This window comes from Dendropsophus ebraccatus, chromosome 3 (assembly GCF_027789765.1).
Source record: "Dendropsophus ebraccatus isolate aDenEbr1 chromosome 3, aDenEbr1.pat, whole genome shotgun sequence".
Classification (NCBI taxonomy): domain Eukaryota; kingdom Metazoa; phylum Chordata; class Amphibia; order Anura; family Hylidae; genus Dendropsophus; species Dendropsophus ebraccatus.
In genome coordinates, this window is record NC_091456.1 from 197,404,792 (window position 1) to 197,423,856 (window position 19,065).

The 19,065-nt window shown below is 49.7% G+C and overlaps 2 protein-coding genes across 3 annotated transcripts in view; both read left to right on the forward strand.

Moving 5' to 3' along the window:
- The window catches only part of LOC138786849 (zinc finger protein 585A-like), a 38,314-nt gene extending 36,273 nt beyond the window's left edge, over window positions 1-2,041 (forward strand). Inside the window, exon 6 of the mRNA XM_069963920.1 lies at window positions 922-2,041. Coding sequence (XP_069820021.1) covers window positions 922-1,873 — 952 coding nt within the window. The 3' untranslated portion in view covers window positions 1,874-2,041. The remainder of the gene's footprint in view (window positions 1-921) is intronic.
- The window catches only part of LOC138786721 (zinc finger protein ZFP2-like), a 380,133-nt gene that overhangs the window by 347,438 nt on the left and 13,630 nt on the right, over window positions 1-19,065 (forward strand). For both annotated transcript variants that reach the window (XM_069963729.1, XM_069963730.1), the window contains exon 2: window positions 18,810-18,932. In XM_069963729.1, coding sequence (XP_069819830.1) covers window positions 18,855-18,932 — 78 coding nt within the window. In that variant the 5' untranslated portion in view covers window positions 18,810-18,854. The remainder of the gene's footprint in view (window positions 1-18,809; window positions 18,933-19,065) is intronic.

The window sequence follows — 19,065 nt, forward strand, 5'->3', positions numbered from 1 at the left end:
TGAGTTCGGGGGGGGGGGGGGGGGGATGGGGTTGCACACTGGGGGGGCTGCTTTCAGAGTGGGAGACAGTGATCATCAGCAGCAGCAGCTGTCACTGTCTCTCTGTCTTCCCTCACTTCGGTGTGCTGGGTTAAAAGCCGCCCATTGAAGAGACTGAGGGGACACGTGATGCCGTCTCGGAGGGTGGGGGCCAGGAGCAGGGAGCATGTCGGGTTGGACTGAGGGTTGATGATTCTATGCGTTCCGTGGAGGTGAATGCATCTAGATAACAGCAAAACTGTACAGAATCCGTAATAACTTTATATTGGAAAGATGGAAAGCTGTGGGTGGGCAACGTATTAATGCAAAAATAATTGTGAGGGGAATACCCCTTTAATGACTCATTTTGTTCCTATTTTAATGTTATACCGAGATTAGGATCAGTCTGGCGAGGCCCCGGCCTCCTCTTGGTGAGTCTGGCGAGGCTCCGGCCTCCTCTTGGTCAGTCTGGCGAGGCTCCGGCCTCCTCTTGGCCAGTCTGGCGAGGCCCGGCCTCCTCTTGGTCAGTCTGGCGAGGCCCCGGCATCCTCTTGGCCAGTCTGTTGGGTGAGGCTCCAGTATCTGAACAGCATGGGGTGCATAGACATCTGTCAGAGATAGGTGTCCCTGCTCATTGTAACGCAAGCTACAATGATGAAACTACTATATGAATCATTTGTAAGGTTATTACTCAGAAATCCTCTCTTCTCTATTGTCAGGTGACTGTACCCGGAGATCAGAGGGAAATCTGATATATTCAGGTTATAAAGCAGAGAATCCTATCACACAGGATACATATGAAGAACATTCTGTTATCCCAGTCCCTCATGGCAGCAGTGAATCATCTGATCCTTTTAAACCCATCCTGCCCTCTGATCCCTCACATTTTGTTGGGCAAAATGAGGAAAAACTATTTTCATGTTCAGAATGTGGGAAATGTTTTACTCAAAAATCTAATCTTGTTAATCATCAAAGAACTCATACAGGGGAGAAGCCATTTTCATGTTCAGAATGTGGGAAATGTTTTGCTATAAAATCATATCTCACAGACCATCAAAGAACTCACACTGGAGAGAAGCCATTTTCGTGTTCAGAATGTGGGAAATGTTTTACTGGCAAATCAAATTTCAAGAAACATAAAAGAACTCACAGAGGGGATAAGCAGTTTTCATGTTCAGAATGTGGAAAATATTTTGCTCAGAAACGACAACTCCTGCGACATCAGACAACTCACACAGGGGAGAAGCCATTTTTGTGTTCAGAATGTGGGAAATGTTTTGCTGTGAAATCATATCTCAAAGACCATAAAAGATTTCACACTGGAGAGAAGCCATTTTCATGTTCAGAATGTGGGAAATGTTTTACTGTGAAATCGGATCTTGTTAAACATCAAAGAATTCACACAGGAGAGAAACCGTTTTTATGCTCAGAATGTGGGAAATGTTTTGCTGTGAAATCATATCTCACAGACCATAAAAGAACTCACACAGGAGAGAAGCCATTTTCATGTTCAGAATGTGGGAAATGTTTTACTGTGAAATTGGCTCTGGTTAATCATCAAAGAATTCACACAGGAGAGAAACCGTTTTCATGTTCAGAATGTGGTAAATGTTTTACTGTGAAATCGGCTCTTGTTACTCATCAAAGAATTCACACAGGAGAAAAACTGTTTTCATGTTCAGAATGTGGAAAATGTTTCACTCAGAAACCCCATCTCACTATACATCAAAGAGCTCACAGAGGAGAGAAGCCATTTTCATGTGATAAATGTGGGAAATGTTTTGCACGAAAATGTACACTTATAAAACATCAAAAGACTCACTCAGGGGAGAAGCCAAGTCAGATCTCTCAGTGATCAGTCAGACGTCTCTTCCCCAGAAAGCAGATAGAAGCTGGATACCACAGCTATGTATTCCCCATGTACAGAGGAGATTTGGCGGTAATACAGATATCATATACCGCAGCTCCAAACTTCTCACCAATTGGTAATAAAATGTTTCTTCTAAACCTTAGTCTCCTCTCCCTCCATCTCGTGTGGATATATATATATATAGGGTTATTATGATTGTCACGATCCCCGTGACTTAGGTTCTGGGTGATAGCCTACAGGGTCACACTGGACCCCCCTCCGTCAGCTGCCAACCAGAACCTCCTCAAATCTTGTCGCTGCCACCACACATCATATAAGGCTGACGTGACACCTCACCTTAAACCCACCTAACACAACTACACAACCTAACACCTAACACAACAGAATATACTCTATAGCCTTAAAGGACACCTGTCACCCCCCGTGCTGGGGTGACAGGCTCCGGACCCCCTGTTAGACCCCCCTATACTTACGTGATCCCGCCAGGTCCCGCTTTCTGAGTCGGCCGGGTCCCGGAGATATCAGCTCCCGAAGCCCGGCGCGCGCGCTGACAGCAGAGTCAGGCGCCCATAGAGAATGAATGGGGAGTCCGATGCTCCGTCATTCTCTATGGGCATCGGACTCATCTCTCAGCGCGCGCGCCGGGCTTCGGGAGCTGATATCTCCGGGACCCGGCCGACTCAGGAAGCGGGACCCGGCGGAATCACGTAAGTATAGGGGGGTCTAACAGGGGGTCCGGAGCCTGTCACCCCGGCACGGGGGTGACAGGTCCTCTTTAAGATTAACAACTCACCCTTGGTAACGCTCTTCCTAGGGTCATCGGATCGTTAGAACACAAGAAGACTCTTATTAAAGTGAAATTTAATATTAAAAAAAAGACAGTGCGTACAACAAAGGGTTATTTAGGAAACATACATGATAAAATACACAGATATATATATATATATATATATATATATATATATATATATATATATATATAGTGAGATACAGTTCTTAAAATAAAAGGGAGAAAAACGGAACTTAATAAGTTACGTGACGTTTTAGTCCAGTTTCCTGGGGAAGCAGAATATAGGCCCGTCCATCCAACAAGGGATCCCCAAAGAATGACCATTTCCTATCAGCCATATCTGTCTTAAAAGGACTGTGAGACCCTCTCCCCCCCCCCTCCTTTCCCTGATGTCAGAGGAGGCCGGAGTATATGGTAATGGCTGTGAGACCCTCTCCCCCCCCCCTCCTTTCCCTGATGTCAGAGGAGGCCGGAGTATATGGTAATGGCTGTGAGACCCTCCCCCCCTCCCCTCCTTTCCCTGATGTCAGAGGAGGCCGGAGTATATGGTAATGGCTGTGAGACCCTCTTCCCCCCCCCCCCCCCCTCCTTTCCCTGAGGTCAGAGGAGGCCGGGGTATATGGTAATGGCTGTGAGACCCTCCCCCCCCCCCCCCCTCCTTTCCCTGATGTCAGAGGAGGCCAGGGTATATGGTAATGGCTGTGAGACCCTCCCCCCCCTCCCCTCCTTTCCCTGATGTCAGAGGAGGCCAGGGTATATGGTAATGGCTGTGAGACCCTCCCCTCCTTTCCCTGATGTCAGAGGAGGCCAGGGTATATGGTAATGGCTGTGAGACCCTCTTCCCCCCCCCCCCCCCCCTCCTTTCCCTGATGTCAGAGGAGGCCGGAGTATATGGTAATGGCTGTGAGACCCTCCCCCCCCCCCCTCCTTTCCCTGAGGTCAGAGGAGGCCAGGGTATATGGTAATGGCTGTGAGACCCTCCCCCCCCCCCCCCCCTCTCCTTTCCCTGATGTCAGAGGAGGCCGGGGTATATGGTAATGGCTGTGAGACCCTCCTCTCCCCCCCCCCCCCCCCTACTTTCCCTGATGTCAGAGGAGGCCGGGGTATATGGTAATGGCTGTGAGACCCTCCCCCCCCCCCCTCTCCTTTCCCTGAGGTCAGAGGAGGCCGGGGTATATGGTAATGGCTGTGAGACCCTCCCCCCCCCCCCCCCTCCTTTCCCTGATGTCAGAGGAGGCCGGGGTATATGGTAATGGCTGTGAGACCCTCCCCCTCCTTTCCCTGATGTCAGAGGAGGCCGGGGTATATGGTAATGGCTGTGAGACCCTCCCCCTCCTTTCCCTGATGTCAGAGGAGGCCGGGGTATATGGTAATGGCTGTGAGACCCTCCCCCTCCTTTCCCTGAGGTCAGAGGAGGCTGGGGTATATGGTAATGGCTGTGAGACCCTCCCCCCCCCCGCCTCCTTTCCCTGATGTCAGAGGAGGCCGGGGTATATGGTAATGGCCTTTTACAACCCTTGGTTTATGACACCCATGGCATTCTACCACTTGCCTCAAGATGTTCATATTCCAATATTTCTGCAGGTGTTTATCCCAGCAAGGTCTCAGTTATACCATTCCCTCTGTCATTACCTCCCGCACGCGTCCACACCAAACATGGCGACGGTCGGCGCAATACAGTGGGAGTTATCCGAAAGCTTCTTGTTCCCATGGGACGGTAAGTTCACTTTTGATACTGTAGGTTTGTATCCGTGTCCTGTGTACCTCTAGAGTATGTATGAATTCCATATTTGTAGAGGGGTCAGATGCCAGAACGGTGTTCTATGGGTGACCTCCCTTACCTAACCTCTCGGGGTCTCTGGTGTGTCACAGACCAGGATGTGGATTGTTTCTGTAAACACGTTTTATGGGTCCTGGTGTTTATGACCCATTTAGTTCCTGGTCTCGGGTCTGGACACTAGATAGTCATCACCTTAGGAATCAGGACCGGAATCAGGGGCCGGGTGAGTGACCTCTCTTCATAATGTTGAGCTCACAGGCAGGGGCTGGCTGGCAAATTTTAGCCTGGGGGGCAGGTACACAGCAGTGGCCCATGAGTAGCCGGCTAGCGGCCCATCCTTCAAGGACCACTCTGGTCCTTACCTTTTATTACGCTCCCCACATCGGTGCGAGGAAGGTAGATGCCACCCACTCCAATACTTCCTCCAGCGGCAATGTTCTCACACTTCGGATAACACATTCGGCCCTTCCAGTCATTTGTAAACAAGGAATTCCTACTGTTCACTGTGAAGGGGTCGGAAGACACTTTCCTGTATAAGTCTATGGGACGGCTCAGCGCTGACACCGAACCATAGTCCCATAGACTTACATTGACAAAGAGACTTCTGGCCCCTTCACACAGAGCAGTAGGAACTCGCTGGTCACAAATGTCCAGAAGGGCTGGAGACATTATCCAAACTGTGCTGCTGGCAGAAGTACAGGCCGGGTTATCATCCACCATCCCTGCACTGATGTTGGGAGGGTAATATTTGGTAAGAGCACAATTGTGCTGATATGGTTTTCAGCTGCACAGTATAGATTTACTGTGCATCTCCCCGAGGCTACCAACCACTGAGTATAAGATGCTGGGAAAGCTGGGTGACCTCCATTACACTGAGTACAATACAAGATGCTGGGAAACTGGGGTTTCTGTATTTTCACCATAGTCACTTTTCCCTTCACATGATCACTTTTGCTGTCAAAATTCCCCCCGCCCCCCTCATGTGCGCACCCCCTATTAGTAAAAATAATAATAAACATGGGATGCTGTGTGTGTGGGGATGGGGGGGGGGGGCTGCAGGGGATGCTGGGAGGGGGGGAGGGTAGGATGGGGGGCTGCAGGGGATGCTGGGAGGGGGGGAGGGTAGGATGGGGGGCTGCAGGGGATGCTGGGAGGGGGGGAGGGTAGGATGGGGGGCTGCAGGGGATGCTGGGAGGGTAGGATGGGGGGCTGCAGGGGATGCTGGGAGGGGGGGAGGGTAGGATGGGGGGCTGCAGGGGATGCTGGGAGGGGGGGAGGGTAGGATGGGGGGCTGCAGGGGATGCTGGGAGGGTAGGATGGGGGGCTGCAGGGGATGCTGGGAGGGGGGGAGGGTAGGGTGGGGGGCTGCAGGGGATGCTGTGTGTGTGTAGATGGGGGAGGGCTGCAGGTTATGCTGTGGGGGGGATGGGGGGGCTGCAGGGGATGCTGTGTGTGGGGATTGGGGGGCTGCAGGGGATGCTGTGTGTGGGGGGGTATGGGAGGCTGCAGGGGATGCTGTGTGTGTGGAGGGGGCTGCAGGAGATGCTGTGAGTAAGGATGGGAGGGGTGCAGGGGATGCTGTGTGTGTGGGGATGGGGGGGCTGCAGGGGATGCTGTGTTTGCGGATAGGGGGCTGCAGGGGATGCTGTGTTTGCGGATAGGGGGCTGCAGGGGATGCTGTGTGGGGGGGATGGAGGGGGCTGCAGGGGATGCTGTGTGTGTGGGGGGATGGAGGGGGCTGCAGGGGATGCTGTGTGTGTGTGGGGATAGGGGGGGGCTGCAGGGGATGCTGTGTTTGGGGATAGGGGGGTCTGCAGGGGATGCTGTGTGTGTGTGGGGATGGGGGGGGGCTGCAGGGGATGCTGTGTTTGGGGATAGGGGGGTCTGCAGGGGATGCTGTGTGTGGGGATAGGGGGGGCTGCAGGGGATGCTGTGTGTGTGTGGGGATAGGGGGGGGGGCTGCAGGGGATGCTGTGTTTGGGGATAGGGGGGTCTGCAGGGGATGCTGTGTTTGGGGATGGGGGGGCTGCAGGGGATGCTGTGTGTGGGGATGGGGGGGGGCTGCAGGGGATGCTGTGTGTGGAAGGATGGGGGTCTGCAGGGGATGCTGTGTGTGTAGGGATGGGGGGGCTGGAGGGGATGCTGTGTGTGTAGGGATGGGGGTCTGCAGGGTATGCTGTGTGTGGGGATAGGGGGGGCTGCAGGGGATGCTGTGTGTGTGGGGATGGGGGTCTGCAGGGGATTCTTTGTTTGGAGATAGGGGGGTCTGCAGGGGATGCTGTGTGTGTAGGGATGGGGGGGCTGCAGGGGATACTGTGTGTGTGGGGATGGGGGTCTGCAGGGGATGCTGTGTGTAAGGATGGGGGGGTGCAGGGGATGCTGTGTGTGGGGATAGGGGGCTGCAGGGGATGCTGTGTGTGGGGATTGGGGGGCTGCAGGGGATGCTGTGTGTGGGGGGTATGGGGGGCTGCAGGGGATGCTGTGTGTGTGGAGGGGGGCTGCAGGAGATGCTGTGTTTAAAGGGGTTGTCCGGCGATAAAAAATTATTCACAGAATAACACACATTACAAAGTTATACAACTTTGTAATGTATGTTATGTCTGTGAATGGCCCCCTTTCCCGTGTTTCCCCCCACCCACGCTAGACCCGGAAGTGTGGTGCATTATACTCACCGCATCTCGTGTCGTCCACGGTCTCTGATCGTCAGCAGTGATGTCTTCTTCGGGAGGCCAGCGGATCTTCCCGAGTGCCGGCCGCCCTCTGCAGTGTCATCCGAAGCTCAGCCGCGATTGGCTGAGCATAACGTCACTGCTGAGGATCGGAGACCGTGGTCGACACGTGACAGGTAATGTATAGCGCACCACACTTCCGGGTACACGGGTGGGGGTGGTGGGACACGGGGAAGGGGGCCATTCACAGACATAACATACATTACAAAGTTGTATAACTTTGTAATGTGTGTTATTCTGTGAATAATTTTTTATCGCCGGACAACCCCTTTAAGGATGGGGAGGGGGTGCAGGGGATGCTGTGTGGGGGGGGGGGGGGGGATGGGGGGGCTGCAGGGGATGCTGTGTGTGTGGGGATGGAGGTCTGCAGGGGATGCTGTGTTTGGGGATAGGGGGGGGTCTGCAGGGGATGCTGTGTTTGGGGATAGGGGGGGGCTGCAGGGGATGCTGTGTGTGTGGGAGGATGGGGGGCTGCAGGGGATGCTGTGTGTGTAGGGATGGGGGGGCTGCAGGGGATGCTGTGTGTGGGGATAGGGGGGGCTGCAGGGGATGCCGTGTGTGTGGGGATGGGGGTCTGCAGGGGATGCTGTGTTTGGGGATAGGGGGGGGTCTGCAGGGGATGCTGTGTTTGGGGATAGGGGGGGGCTGCAGGGGATGCTGTGTGTGTGGGAGGATGGGGGGCTGCAGGGGATGCTGTGTGTGTAGGGATGGGGGGGATGCAGGGGATGCTGTGTGTGGGGATAGGGGGGGCTGCAGGGGATGCCGTGTGTGTGGGGATGGGGGTCTGCAGGGGATGCTGTGTGTGTGGGGATGGGGGTCTGCAGGGGATGCTGTGTGTAAGGATGGGGGGTGCAGGGGATGCTGTGTGTGGGGGGATGGGGGGGCTACAGGGGATGCTGTGTGTGGGGGGATGGGGGGGCTGCAGGGGATGCTGTGTTTGGGGATAGGGGGGGCTGCAGGGGATGCTGTGTGTGGGGGGATGGAGGTCTGCAGGGGATGCTGTGTGTGGGGATAGGGGGGGCTGCCGGGGATGCTGTGTGTGTGGGGATGGGGGTCTGCAGGGGATGCTGTGTGTGTGGGGATGGGGGTCTGCAGGGGATGCTGTGTGTGGGGGGATGGGGGGGCTACAGGGGATGCTGTGTGTGGGGGGATGGGGGGCTGCAGGGGATGCTGTGTTTGGGGATAGGGGTCTGCAGCGGATGCTGTGTGGGGGGGATGGAGGGGTCTGCAGGGGATGCTGTGTGTGGGGATGGGGGTCTGCAGGAGATGGTGTGTGGGGGGGATGGGGGGCCTACAGGGGATGCTGTGTGGGGGGGGATGGGGGGGCTGCAGGGGATGCTGTGTGGGTGGGGATGGGGGTCTGCAGGGGATGCTGTGTGTGGGGGGATGGGGGGGCTACAGGGGATGCTGTGTTTGGGGATGGGATGGGGGGGGGTCTGCAGGGGATGCTGTGTTTGGAGATAGGGGGGTCTGCAGGGGATGCTGTGTTTTTGGGGATAGGGGGGGCTGCAGGGGATGCTGTGTGTGTGTAGGGATGGGGGTCTGCAGGGGATGCTGTGTGGGGGGGATGGGGGGGCTACAGGGGATGCTGTGTGTGGGGGATGGGGGTCTGCAGGGGATGCTGTGTTTGGGGATAGGGGGGGGGGTCTGCAGGGGATGCTGTGTGTGTGGGGATGGGGGTCTGCAGGGGATGCTGTGTTTGGGGATAGGGGGGGGGTCTGCAGGGGATGCTGTGTGTGTGGGGGATAGGGGGGCTGCAGGGGATGCTGTGTGTGTGGGGATAGGGGGGCTGCAGGGGATGCTGTGTGTGTGGGGATGGGGGGCTGCTGTGTGTGTGGGGATGGGGGGCTGCAGGGGATGCTGTGTGGGGATGGGGGGCTGCAGGGAATGCTGTGTGGGGATGGGGGGCTGCAGGGGATGCTGTGTGGGGATGGGGGGCTGCAGGGGATGCTGTGTGTGTGGAGGGATAGAGGGGCTGCAGGGGATGCTGTGTGTGTGGGGATGGGGGGCTGCAGGGGATGCTGTGTGTGTGGGGATGGGGGGCTGCAGGGGATGCTGTGTGTGTGGGGATGGGGGGCTGCAGGGGATGCTGTGTGGGGATGGGGGGCTGCAGGGGATGCTGTGTGTGTGGGGATGGGGGGCTGCAGGGGATGCTGTGTGGGGATGGGGGGCTGCAGGGGATGCTGTGTGGGGATGGGGGGCTGCAGGGGATGCTGTGTGGGGATGGGGGGCTGCAGGGAATGCTGTGTGGGGATGGGGGGCTGCAGGGGATGCTGTGTGGGGATGGGGGGCTGCAGGGGATGCTGTGTGGGGATGGGGGCTGCAGGGGATGCTGTGTGGGGATGGGGGGCTGCAGGGGATGCTGTGTGTGTGGAGGGATAGAGGGGCTGCAGGGATTGCTCTGTAGGTCTCCCCTGTACAGATGTTACCTGGCTCCCTGCAGACCACCATCTTCTCTATTTTCCGGCTCCTCTATCCAGGCTGTATTAGTGGCAGCTGGGGGGACAGAGCGGCCTCTAGTGGCCGGAGGGAGAAGGTGCAGCAGTTTACTTTTAACTATAAGCCTCATAGGCTTTAGTTAAAAGTATAGGAGTCTGCTGAGGGGGCGGGGTTTGACGGCGTGGAGGGGGCGGAGCTTCAGCGGCGGCCCGCAATACAGCCTGAACTCTCAGCGCTCTTAGGTGACAGAGAAAAGAGCGCTGGGGAGGCAAGAAGCTGCAGGGCGGCCCTGACACCATCAACCAGCTGTCAGTGAGTGACAGCTGTGCGGCCCTTCAATGAAGTGGGGAAGAACGGCCCGGGGGGCAGATGCCACCCTGCCCCCCAGCCCAGCCCGCCCCTGCTCACAGGGGATATTGATCACCACAATGATGTCACTGTGCTCCTCGAGAAGATAATATGGGAGCAATCGGGGTATCGGGGGAGAAAGAGTCAAACAGAAGAGATTATATTAACCCCTTGCCTCCGCAGCCTGTTACCCCCCTCCCCCCCCTTGCCTCCGCAGCCTGTTACCCCCCTCCCCCCCTTGCCTCCGCAGCCTGTTACCCCCCTCCCCCCCTTGCCTCCGCAGCCTGTTACCCCCCTACCCCCCTTGCCTCCGCAGCCTGTTACCCCCCTCCCCCCCTTGCCTCCGCAGCCTGTTACCCCCCTCCCCCCCTCGCCTCTGCAGCCTGTTTTGGCCTTAATGACCAGGGCCTATTTTGCAAATCTGACCTGTCTCTCTTTATGTAGTTATAACTCTGCGATGCTTTTAACTATCACGGTTATTCTGAGATTGTTTTTTCGTGACATATTCCTCTTTATGTTTGTGGTATACTTTGGTTGATACACTCAGTAGTTTTTTGTGAAAAACACAAAATTTGCACAAAAATTAGAAACATTTACAATCCTTTATATTCAAAATTCTCTTTTTCATGCCACATGAATTAATTATTACTGCAACATCTACAACATGTCTACTTTATGGTGACGTCATTTGGTGAATGTCCTTTTACTAGTTAGGATGTTAGAGGGCTTCGAAATTTTGCAATGATTTTTCAAATTTTCAGGAAAATTTCAAATTCAGATTTTTTTTAGGGACCGGTTCAGTTCTGAAGTGGATTTGTGGGGCCAGTATGTTAGTAAGGCTAGGTTCACACTGCGTTTTCAGCATCCGTTTAACGGATCCGTTTTTTTTAACGTCCACAAAAATAGGGTCAGCAACGTTTTTTGGTCCGCCAAAAAAAACGGATCCGTTTTTATTTTATAATGGAAGTCAATGGAAAAACGGACGCACACAAATGAATCCGTTTTTTGCAATCCGTTTTTCATGCGTTTTTTTCAAAAAACGGATGCGTTAAACGGATGCAGAAAACGCAGTGTGAACCTAGCCTTACCCCCATAAATCCCTCCATTGTAAAAACTGCACCCCTCAACTTATTCAGAGTAACGTTTCATAAGTGTATTAACCCTTTAGGTGTTTCACACAAATTTAAGCAAGTTGAAGGGGAAATTTAAAATTTTCACGGCAAATACTAACTGAGAAATGGAACTCACTGTTTATTCCCCTTATTCCAATGTTTCTAGAAATCCCCCACATGTGGCTGCAGTGCGTCACCTGACTCAATCACAGACCGCAGACATGACAGAAGCCTTATGTATTTTTGGGGTCTTCTCTTATTTAAGGTTTTATATATAGTCATTATATCATGTCACAGAGGCCTTGGGGTGCCAAAATTTTGTGAAAGACAAGTTTATGTTTCCATCGGTACAATTCTGGGGGACAAGTGACACTCTGATCATTGTTAATTAAAAATTTTTATGAGATGGTACGAATAAAAAACACAATTTAGCAGCTGTTTTTCATCATTTTTTTGTACGCTGTTTACTATACGTCACATATGACATGTTATAGTTATTCGTCAGGTCGGTACGATTACAGGGATATCCATTTTATATAGCTTTTGATGTAGTTTATGGCATTTATACTATAAATACTGTTTGAGTCTTGCATATTGTAAGAGTGGTAATATTTTAATTTCTTCGCCAATGGAGTTATGTGAGGGTTTTTTTTTTGCAGCATAAGCTGACGCTTTTAGTGGTACACCTTTTGGGTACATGTGACGATTTTTTCTATATTTTTTAGGGGGCGGGATTAACAAAATTTTTACATTTTTGTTAGTTTTTTTATTTATTTTTTTAATGGCGTTAATCAGGTGGAAAAATTAATGTTACTGGTTAATAGACAGGGTCATTACGTCTATGGGGTTAACTGCCCGGGGGGAGCGCGGCTCCTCTCTGGGCAGTGGCAGCAGGAGGAGGCTGTGTGAAATAGCCTCCTCCTGCTGCCCGGTCTCAGCCAGGGACAGTGGGGGGAGGCAGGAAGAGCATGACGTCCAGGGACGTCATGATGCAGGATGGCACTGCTTTTCATGACGTCCCTGGACGTCATATTGGGGGAAGGGGTTAAAGTGCAGGGGCCAAACAGGTGGGTAATTACACATAAGACGCAAATTAGACTTAGCTACAGTTCGGGCAGTATCATAAAGTAAGAGGTAAGGAAGTGCTGGAAAACTGTGGAGCCCAAGATGTTCATCTAGTTCTGCAGAGACAAGAAGTGGCTGGAAGAGGTCATCATGGCGGTCCGGGAGTAGAAGAAAAGTCTAAGTCACTCTGATATGAGGCAATGTCACTGGATGTAACTGCACTGTAATCTCCCCCATGCAGTGATAGTGTTGGTCTGTGTGCAGTGGTGGTGGTGGGGCTATTTTACAGGGAGCTTTACCTACAGGAAGGTTTGCCCACGGGGGAGATTGATTACATGGAGAGTATTACCTATAGGTGGATTGCCTACCAGGGTGGGTGGTTATCTACAGGGACGGGGGGTTATCTACATATGTTCCTCTTATGGTCACACTTGTATTATAACCAGTTCTGTTCTGGAAAGCTATGGTCCACTGCAAACTGCGTGTATTGTGTCACCCCTGCAGTATTCAGGTCTGCTATTCCATTCATTTATTATATGTATGGCATTATGTCGCCCCCCAGTGTTCAAGGATGGTACTTCTTATGTATATTTCTCTGTATATGCCTAATGGTGTGATGATGCAATGGCTGGATGTCACGTGACTGTGCCCCTGCTTCCATGGTAACTCCAATGGTCATCGAGCTTTGGCTGGGGTTACCATGTGACTTCCTGTTCTACCTCAGTCTAGGCTTGTCCTCCACCTTCAGGAGACAAGTTCTGTGTCCATCCTCTCTCCCTGCTAATAGAGAGGCCTGCGTGTGCTCTGCTGCTCCAGTCCACTGGCTGTGTTCCTGTCTCAAGTCTCAAGATTCTCATCTGGGTGTCGATTCTTCAGTCATTCTTCAGTTCCTCTCATCATCATCTTCTCTAATCATCAACAGCAAGTATTTCATTCAAGTCTCATTCCACCCAGCATCTCAGCTTCAGTATCACTACTACTCCCATCATTCAGCACGCTACTCTCACAGCCTATTGCAGCATCACCCATTACTCTGCCTTATCCAAGATTGCCTTATTCCCGGTTGCATCCGGAGAGACTGTTACTACTAGTTACCACCGTTACAATAAATATACAACTACCGTTGTTTCTGACCCTTGGCATTGGTGTGATCATTGGTGCCCTGACTAAGGACAACAAGGAATCGCATGCCCAGTATTCCCGCATGGTCAGGAGCCTGGTTACAGCTCAACTACATGTACATTACAAACATACAGCTCAGCTACATGTACATTACACATATATACAGCTCAGCTACATGTACATTACACACATATACAGCTCAGCTACATGTACATTACACACATACAGCTCAGCTACATGTACATTACACATATACAGCACAGCTACATGTACATTACACATATACAGCTCAGCTACATGTACATTACACACATACAGCTCAGCTACATGTACATTACACACACATACAGCTCAGCTACATGTACATTACACATATATACAGCTCAGCTACATGTACATTACACATATACAGCTCAGCTACATGTACATTACACACATACAGCTCAGCTACATGTACATTACACATATATACAGCTCAGCTACATGTACATTACACATATATACAGCTCAGCTACATGTACATTACACATATACAGCTCAGCTACATGTACATTACACATATACAGCTCAGCTACATGTACATTACACATATATAGCTCAGCTACATGTACATTACACATATACAGCTCAGCTACATGTACATTACACATATACAGCTCAGCTACATGTACAATACACACATATACAGCTCAGCTACATGTACATTACACACATACAGCTCAGCTACATGTACATTACACACATACAGCTCAGCTACATGTACATTACACATATACAGCTCAGCTACATGTACATTACACATATACAGCTCAGCTACATGTACATTACACACATACAGCTCAGCTACATGTACATTACACATATACAGCTCAGCTACATGTACATTACACATATACAGCTCAGCTACATGTACATTACACACATACAGCTCAGCTACATGTACATTACACACATATACAGCTCAGCTACATGTACATGTACATTACACATATACAGCTCAGCTACATGTATATTACACACATACATCTCAGCTACATGTACATTACACATATATACAGCTCAGCTACATGTACATTACACACATACAGCTCAGCTACATGTACATTACACATATACAGCTCATCTACATGTACATTACACATATACAGCTCAGCTACATGTACATTACACATATACAGCTCAGCTACATGTACATTACACACATACAGCTCAGCTACATGTACATTACACATATATACAGCTCAGCTACATGTACATTACACATATACAGCTCAGCTACATGTACATTACACACATACAGCTCAGCTACATGTACATTACACATATATACAGCTCAGCTACATGTACATTACACATATACAGCTCAGCTACATGTACATTACACATATACAGCTCAGCTACATGTACATTACACACATATACAGCTCAGATACATGTACATTACACACATATACAGCTCAGCTACATGTATATTACACATATACAGCTCAGCTACATGTACATTACACATATACAGCTCAGCTACATGTACATTACACACATACAGCTCAGCTACATGTACATTACACACATATACAGCTCAGCTACATGTACATTACACATATACAGCTCAGCTACATGTACATTACACATATACAGCTCAGCTACATGTACATTACACATATATACAGCTCAGCTACATGTACATTACACATATATACAGCTCAGCTACATGTACATTACACATATACAGCTCAGCTACATGTACATTACACATATACAGCTCAGCTACATGTACATTACACACATACAGCTCAGCTACATGTACATTACACATATACAGCTCAGCTACATGTACATTACACACATACAGCTCAGCTACATGTACATTACACACATATACAGCTCAGCTACATGTACATGTACATTACACATATACAGCTCAGCTACATGTATATTACACACATACATCTCAGCTACATGTACATTACACATATATACAGCTCAGCTACATGTACATTACACACATACAGCTCAGCTACATGTACATTACACACATATACAGCTCAGCTACATGTACATTACACATATACAGCTCAGCTACATGTACATTACACATATACAGCTCAGCTACATGTATATTACACACATACAGCTCAGCTACATTACACATATACAGCTCAGCTACATGTACATTACACACATATAGGACAGCTACATGTACATTACACACATATACAGCTCAGCTACATGTACATTACACATATACAGCTCAGCTACATGTACATTACACATATACAGCTCAGCTACATGTACATTACACATATACAGCTCAGCTACATGTATATTACACACATACAGCTCAGCTACATTACACATATACAGCTCAGCTACATGTACATTACACACATATAGGACAGCTACATGTACATTACACACATATACAGCTCAGCTACATGTACATTACACATATACAGCTCAGCTACATGTACATTACACACATACAGCTCCGCTACATGTACATTACACACATATATACAGCTCAGCTACATGTTCATTACACACATACAGCTCAGCTACATGTACATTACACACATATACAGCTCAGCTACATGTACATTACACATATACAGCTCAGCTACATGTACATTACACATATACAGCTCAGCTACATGTACATTACACATATACAGCTCAGCTACATGTACATTACACATATACAGCTCAGCTACATGTACATTACACATATACAGCTCAGCTACATGTATATTACACATATACAGCTCAGCTACATGTACATTACACACATACAGCTCAGCTACATGTACATTACACACATATACAGCTCAGCTACATGTACATTACACACATATACAGCTCAGCTACATGTACATTACACACATATACAGCTCAGCTACATGTACATTACACATATACAGCTCAGCTACATGTACATTACACATATACAGCTCAGCTACATGTACATTACACATATATAGCTCAGCTACATGTACATTACACATATACAGCTCAGCTACATGTACATTACACATATACAGCTCAGCTACATGTACATTACACATATACAGCTCAGCTACATGTACATTACACACATACAGCTCCGCTACATGTACATTACACACATATATACAGCTCAGCTACATGTACATTACACATATACAGCTCAGCTACATGTACATTACACATATACAGCTCAGCTACATGTACATTACACACATACAGCTCAGCTACATGTACATTACACACATATATACAGCTCAGCTACATGTACATTACACACATACAGCTCAGCTACATGTACATTACACACATATACAGCTCAGCTACATGTACATTACACACATATACAGCTCAGCTACATGTACATTACACACATACAGCTCAGCTACATGTACATTACACATATACAGCTCAGCTACATGTACATTACATATATACAGCTCAGCTACATGTACATTACACATATACAGCTCAGCTACATGTACATTACACACATATACAGCTCAGCTACATGTACATTACACACATATACAGCTCAGCTACATGTACATTACACATATATACAGCTCAGCTACATGTACATTACACACATATACAGCTCAGCTACATGTACATTACACACATACAGCTCAGCTACATGTACATTACACATATACAGCTCAGCTACATGTACATTACACATATACAGCTCAGCTACATGTACATTACACACATATACAGCTCAGCTACATGTACATTACACACATATACAGCTCAGCTACATGTACATTACACACATATACAGCTCAGCTACATGTACATTACACACTGCACTCTGCTGTATGCTGGGCCGTATTTATCCCTAGGGCAGCACCAGGGAGCGGGGGGAAAGAAACAACTTTTTTTGTTTTTATTTTTTTTAGTCTCCCACCTTCTGTTCAGATTTGCCAGTAAATCTGGCGGTATTGGTCAGGTCTGGTATGGCGGTGTTATCCAGTCACAGTATGGCGGTATTGGTCAGGTCTGGTGTGGCGGTGTTATCCAGTCACAGTATGGCGGTATTGGTTAGGTCTGGTGTGGCGGTGTTATCCAGTCACAGTATGGCGGTATTGGTTAGGTCTGGTATGGCGGTGTTATCCAGTCACAGTATGGCGGTATTGGTCAGGTCTGGTGTGGCGGTGTTATCCAGTCACAGTATGGTGGTGTTGGTCAGGTCTGGTGTGGCGGTGTTATACCGATCTACCAATCCTGTGGTGAGAATTCCCTCAGACAATATGCAGACGCCTCTAATCATTGATTCTATGTGGAAATTCGTTTATGTTTAAAGGACACCTGTCACCCCCCGTGCTGGGGTGACAGGTTCTCGACCCCGTTAGATCCCCCTATACTCACCTGATTCCGCCGGGTCCCGCTTCCTGAGCCGGTCGGGTCACGGAGATATCAGCGCCCGAAGCCCGGCGCGTACGCTGACAGCAGAGTCAGATGCCCATAGAGAATGAATGGGGAGTCCGATGCTCCGTCATTCTCTATGGGCATCGGACTCATGTCTCAGCACGCGCGCCGGGCTTCGGGCGCTGATATCTCCGTGACCCGACCGGCTCAGGAAGCGGGACCCGGCGGAATCAGGTGAGTATAGGGGGCTGTAAGGGGGGGTCGGGAGCCTGTCACCCCGGCACGGGGGGTGACAGGTCCTCTTTAAGCCGTTAAAAACCATGAAAACCGTAATTCAGACAATGTTTCTCCTTGTAGAGAGATGAATGTGGCCGAAACCTGGATCCATCTCTCCCCAGTATCATGTGCTGTTACCAGGATTATTGGCCATACGCCTATTGGTTACCGCATGAGGGTCTGCCATCTGCTGCATGTGGTGACGTACAGTAACTAGGAACGCAGCCAAAGACTGATCAGATATCAATATGATGATCAGAAACTAAAAAATCCTGATGCTGATTGGTGAGAGAAGATGGAGGGGTCTGTAGGCATATATAACACACACATACACAGCTCTGCTCCACACACATCACACACACACACAGCTCTGCTCCACACACATCACACACACACAGCTCTGCTCCACACACATCACTTCAGCTCATCCAGCACAGCAGAGTCCTGCATACACTGAGCAGCAGCCCCTGATCATGTGACTCCTCCTCCTCCATGTGACTGATCACATGACTGTGACATCATGGCAGGTCCTGGAAGCACAGGGGAAGCACACGGCTCCTGTATCTGCAGCTGGAGGTAGAGTATATATATATGTATCAGGGATTGTATCCCGGCCGCTCTCTCCTATATACAGCAGCGCCACCATTTCCCTCAGGTTATGTGATGTATTACACCGCAGCTTATTGCAGAGAATATAACAGAGCTGCATTATCAGGAGCCGCGGAGGGAACAGGAGAGCGAGATATAAGTGACGTCTATGAGAAGCTTCATCCCCCAGATATATTACATTGTCTCCTCCCATGTTCCCCCATATCCCCTCCTGTCCATGTATATTTCTATCTCCAGGAATCTAGAGCCGCATTACATTGTCTCCTCCTCTTCCCTCCAGGATCCTCTGCTGATATCTTCTATATAAGAGACCGACCCATCAACCATGGAGAGAGACAGAGACAAGATGGCCTACAGGATAATAACCCTCACCCTACACATACTCTTCCTGCTTACTGGGGAGGTGAGGGATTCTGGGAGTGATGTCATCATGACATCATTCTTATCTATGGAATAACAGATGGATAGGACTGGGGAGGTGAGGGATTCTGGGAGTGATGTCATCATGACATCATTCTTATCTATGGAATAACAGA